The sequence below is a fragment of the Lathyrus oleraceus genome, chromosome 6, assembly GCF_024323335.1.
Source record: "Lathyrus oleraceus cultivar Zhongwan6 chromosome 6, CAAS_Psat_ZW6_1.0, whole genome shotgun sequence".
Lineage (NCBI taxonomy): Eukaryota > Viridiplantae > Streptophyta > Magnoliopsida > Fabales > Fabaceae > Lathyrus > Lathyrus oleraceus.
In genome coordinates, this window is record NC_066584.1 from 358,816,854 (window position 1) to 358,821,492 (window position 4,639).

The window sequence follows — 4,639 nt, forward strand, 5'->3', positions numbered from 1 at the left end:
GGCGCCTCCTCCTCATGCTTAGGGGTGTGCCAATTCATCTGACGCATTCTTTTCTAAAACTGGTTATTTTGGTTTTTTTTTTTTTGAATTATTAGTTATTTTTATTATTTAAAAAAAACTGATTATTTAAAAAAAAATCTTTTTCAACAGTTTGAATGATGATAAAAGAAAAGAAAATGTTTTATAGTACTATTAAACAGTGAGTAAATTATAACAGTGTCAAGCATATACAATGGACAATCAAAATCTCACATTTATGTCATTGAATCCGTAAGACAGAGAAGAGTACATGCAAATTGTAACATTCATACACACCAACGTGGGAGATGGAAGCTCCATAAGAGAGTGTTAACGGTGGATGAGCCACGATCGTAGCAATTTCTAAAAAACCCAACGTGGCACAATCTACCACCACACACACATCAAAATCAACGATCCCACACACACTGCTCACTTTTTCAATTCTATAAATCACTTCAACGCCTCTCTCATACTTTTCACAAACCATGAACAGAGGTCGTTTCTGCCATTGTTGAATGACAGCATACAACAAACTAACATACTTTACAATTTCTCAACCACATTGTCTTGTCTCATTCTTAAACAAACTAGGTATATAGTAGATACCATTTCTTTTCTTTAATTACGTTGTTTTTTTGTTTGTTTTTTGTGTAACATTTTTCTGCATTGTTTTTTTAGCAGGACAAAATAGTAGTAGACACTAGTTAGATATGGGAAGAGCTCCTTGTTGTGAGAAAGTTGGGTTGAAAAGAGGAAGATGGACTAGTGAAGAAGATGAGATCTTGTCCAAATATATTCAGGCCAATGGAGAAGGGTCTTGGAGGTCATTGCCCAAAAATGCAGGTATCAATTAATTCTAGTTAAATATTAAAATACAAAAAATACTATTTTTATCTAAATTATAACTATTACTGTCTTTGGGAGGGGACCAATTTTAATTAATGCATTTTGTTTTAAAGAATAGTTTTGATAATGTTTTTTTATAAAATATTGACTTTTAAATCATATACAATAAAAAGTCAATTTTTTTAAATGATTGAACGATTATGAAATTAATGATATTATAAAAAGTCTTTACATTATGGTAATTTGGATATTTTTTTATATTAAAGTTTGGTTTGATATTTTTTTTTATAATGTGAATTTGAACAAACATTTAATTAGATTTTTTTTTTACTGACATAACTATTTTGGATTTGAAGGATTATTAAGATGTGGAAAGAGTTGCAGACTAAGATGGATTAACTATTTGAGAACTGATCTTAAAAGAGGAAACATTTCTGCTGAAGAAGAGGATACTATAGTAAAACTGCACACTACTTATGGCAACAGGTTAGTGAAAGTTCTAAATATAGATGAAAAAAGAACTTTAGATTTAACACTTTTTATTCAGGATTATTTTTGTCCACGTAAGTTCGACCTATGTCTTTATTTGTAATAATGTAGATAGAGACAAATATCTATAATATCTGTCATTTACATAAAGACTGTATAATACTTCATTAATGTGTTAATATTGATTTGTCTTTTCAGAATAAACCCTAACATTAATTAAATAACAAAATAAGATCATAATCAATACTCATATAAATTATATTATGATTATAATTGACACCTATTTCTTAGAAAATAAATATAATATGTGAATAATAATTACATGCAACAACCTCTAATAAATTGAGTTAGATACTACAAGTGGCTTTCTTTTCATTACAGAACGATCTTTCTTGTTATTATCTCGCGCAGAAAAATAATGAATCAAATAAAATAAAAATAATAACTACTCATCAACCCCACCCATCATATTCGTCCAAATAGCAATTTGGGATGTGAGATACACATCTTTACTCATTGGATATTCAGATGTACTGTATATGAAAATTAATCATCTGAATATAAGGATTTTTTTTTATATTTTGCTTTTGTTCTTTCTTGAATTATGTGGTTAGTTGTTACTCGTGAGAACTTGTCATTGGTTCCAAGAAAATAGGAATATATATATATATATATATATATATATATTATATATATATATATATATACTGTACCTATTTTATTAAATTTTAACAAGTAATTTTTGGTGAGTTTTCTTTCTAAAAGTGGCCATGAAAGCCGGTTATGATGACTGTACGACAAATAATATGTAGGTGCAACACAAATATACAGAATGCGACAGTGTGCAAAGAATGTCGACGAAAATAAAGTATGACATGTGGAAGGGGAAAAATAATAAAAATATAGTTAATTTTTTTTGAGTAATATACGTAAAGAATTTTACCTACATTTATTTGTGTGTGATTTATAAAAAAAATGTTTAAAGTTAAATTATGTTAATGATTTTGAATTTAGCGTCAATTGATAGTGTGAATAAATATTTTAGAGGTACATAATTAAAAATTGAGGAGGAAAAAGATACTATAAAGGAGATAAAATTGCTGGAGCACCGTAAAATTTTCCCCCGTATTTATTGGGAATGGCAAAACATTATAATAGTTATTATAACGCCCACATGCCTAAGAATTTGGTGAATCATTAAATGATACAACGACTAGTACTACGTACACAATTGATTAAATTTCACCCATAAAAGACAAAAACAGTTGAACTAATATCGTATGTTGAACTGCTATTATTGATTTAAAATTTAAATAGGCCAAGAGTTAATTTGATTTTTCCTAAATTAACTAAGTTAATTTGAAAAAAATGATTTTATTATTATGAGTAAATTGATTGTAAAATAATTTAAAGTGAGTCTTTTTAAAATTAATTTATAAATATAAATAATCTCATCGGATTTAATGTTGATGTAATGTAAAAAAGTATTACATCAACATCCAATAAATATATATCATTTTATTATATCAATTAAATAATTTAAAATCTTTGATATTTGACGAAATACATAATTATTATAAATTAATAATTTAAAATTAATTTATACTTTCAATACATTACTCAATTATTAGATATAGAACTAGAGCTTATACTCGTTTAACTAATACACATGTCAATTGTTCTATCAAATCTACTCAACTATAAATAAAGTTGAATAATAATTTTGTATTTAAAAAGTAATTATATATTTTTAGAAATAATTTTTTATAGTGAAACTAAAATATAGATATGAATTAATTGAATAAATAATTTTACAATCGAGAAGTATTAATTAAATATTACAAATTATTATAATCTTTTTTATTATATTAATTCAGTCAATAACAATATAAAGACATCAAATATAATGTGTGACTTCCAATCCGCAACATTCTATTTGTAAAGATGAATTTCAACCGTTGAAAAAAAATTACCATCATTTTTTAAAACAACAATAACTTAAAAGAATTTGATGAAATTGACAACGTTTCTGAGAGATCACTATAGTAAGTTGTCCCTAATAATTAAATTGAAGATACGAATATACTACTATTGCATAGAAATTATAATGATTTGAAGTTTATGAGTTTTGTTCGATTTTCAGGTGGTCCATGATTGCCAGCCACTTGCCTGGAAGAACCGACAACGAAATTAAAAACTATTGGAATTCTCATTTGAGCAGAAAAATGTACTGTTTCTCCAAAATATCCACAACTACTGAGACAAAGACGATTGATCTTCCTCCTCCAAAACGCAAATGTGGTAGAACAAGTCGTTGGGCCATGAAGAAAAACAAGTTCTACAAAAAACAAACCATCACTAATAGTAGTACTATTAGTCAACCTGATATTAAGGAAAAATTAGTTCATGACGTGGAAGTTAAAACAACACATGAACAAGAGAAAGAAAAAACAACATCAACGTATGAGTTATGTGACGACATCTTAGGACTGAGTGAATTATTAGACGACATTAATGAAGTCAGTGGGGCGTTGTGTATGGAAAATTGCTTGCTGGATACATGTGGGTCTGCTACAAATTTAAGTGAAGAGAGAGAAACAATGGAGGAAAATGGAAGAGCAATGAATGATGATGGTGATGTGTGTATTAATTATAAACAGGCTTCATGTGAGGAACCTGAGAGTAGTGTGAATTACCAAGGTTCCAATAATGGGGAAAGTGGTGAATGGAATTGGGAGAGTGTGATGAAGTTTAATATTGAGGAGGAGGAGGATAGTTGCAGGGAGCATAAAGAGAATCTTTTGAATTGGTTGTGTGAAGATGATGATTGGGAAGGTGATAGTAAGATGTTGGGAGAGATAGATTCTCAGAAACAAAATGATTTGATTGCTTGGTTTCTTTCTTAAAAAAACAGACAAGAGTGTTTTCATGTATGTGTTTGTTTTTGAGATCTGTCATTGGCTATTTTTAGTGTAGGTTTGAGACAAATTTGTTACCATTCTAGAATAAATAATGATTCGTGAGTACAAAAATAATAAAAATGAGTTGTGACTTTTTGGATTGTTTAAACTGTGGACTTGTAGTTATTACAATAGTTTATTTTTGGTAAGTACTTTTGACAGTAGTGGCTGGTTAGAAGATCTTAGATGTGGAGTTGAAGACTTTACTTTTGGGTATGGGGTCGAAGCTGAATAGCTAGTTATGGGTAGGGGTTGAACTTTTATGGTGTTTTTCATAATTATGAGACTTGAAATTTCATGCAAAATGACGATTTTGTTAGGGG

General features: G+C 28.4%; 1 protein-coding gene across 1 annotated transcript; it reads left to right on the forward strand.

The window, feature by feature from the left end:
* Nucleotides 1-380: 380 nt before the first annotated feature.
* LOC127092268 (myb-related protein 308) lies at nt 381-4,425 on the forward strand. Its single transcript, XM_051031115.1, has 4 exons — nt 381-612; nt 703-864; nt 1,224-1,353; nt 3,500-4,425. Exons 2-4 carry the CDS (start codon nt 732-734, stop codon nt 4,260-4,262), a joined length of 1,026 nt encoding a protein of 341 aa, XP_050887072.1. The 5' UTR covers nt 381-612; nt 703-731; the 3' UTR covers nt 4,263-4,425.
* Nucleotides 4,426-4,639: the final 214 nt, after the last annotated feature.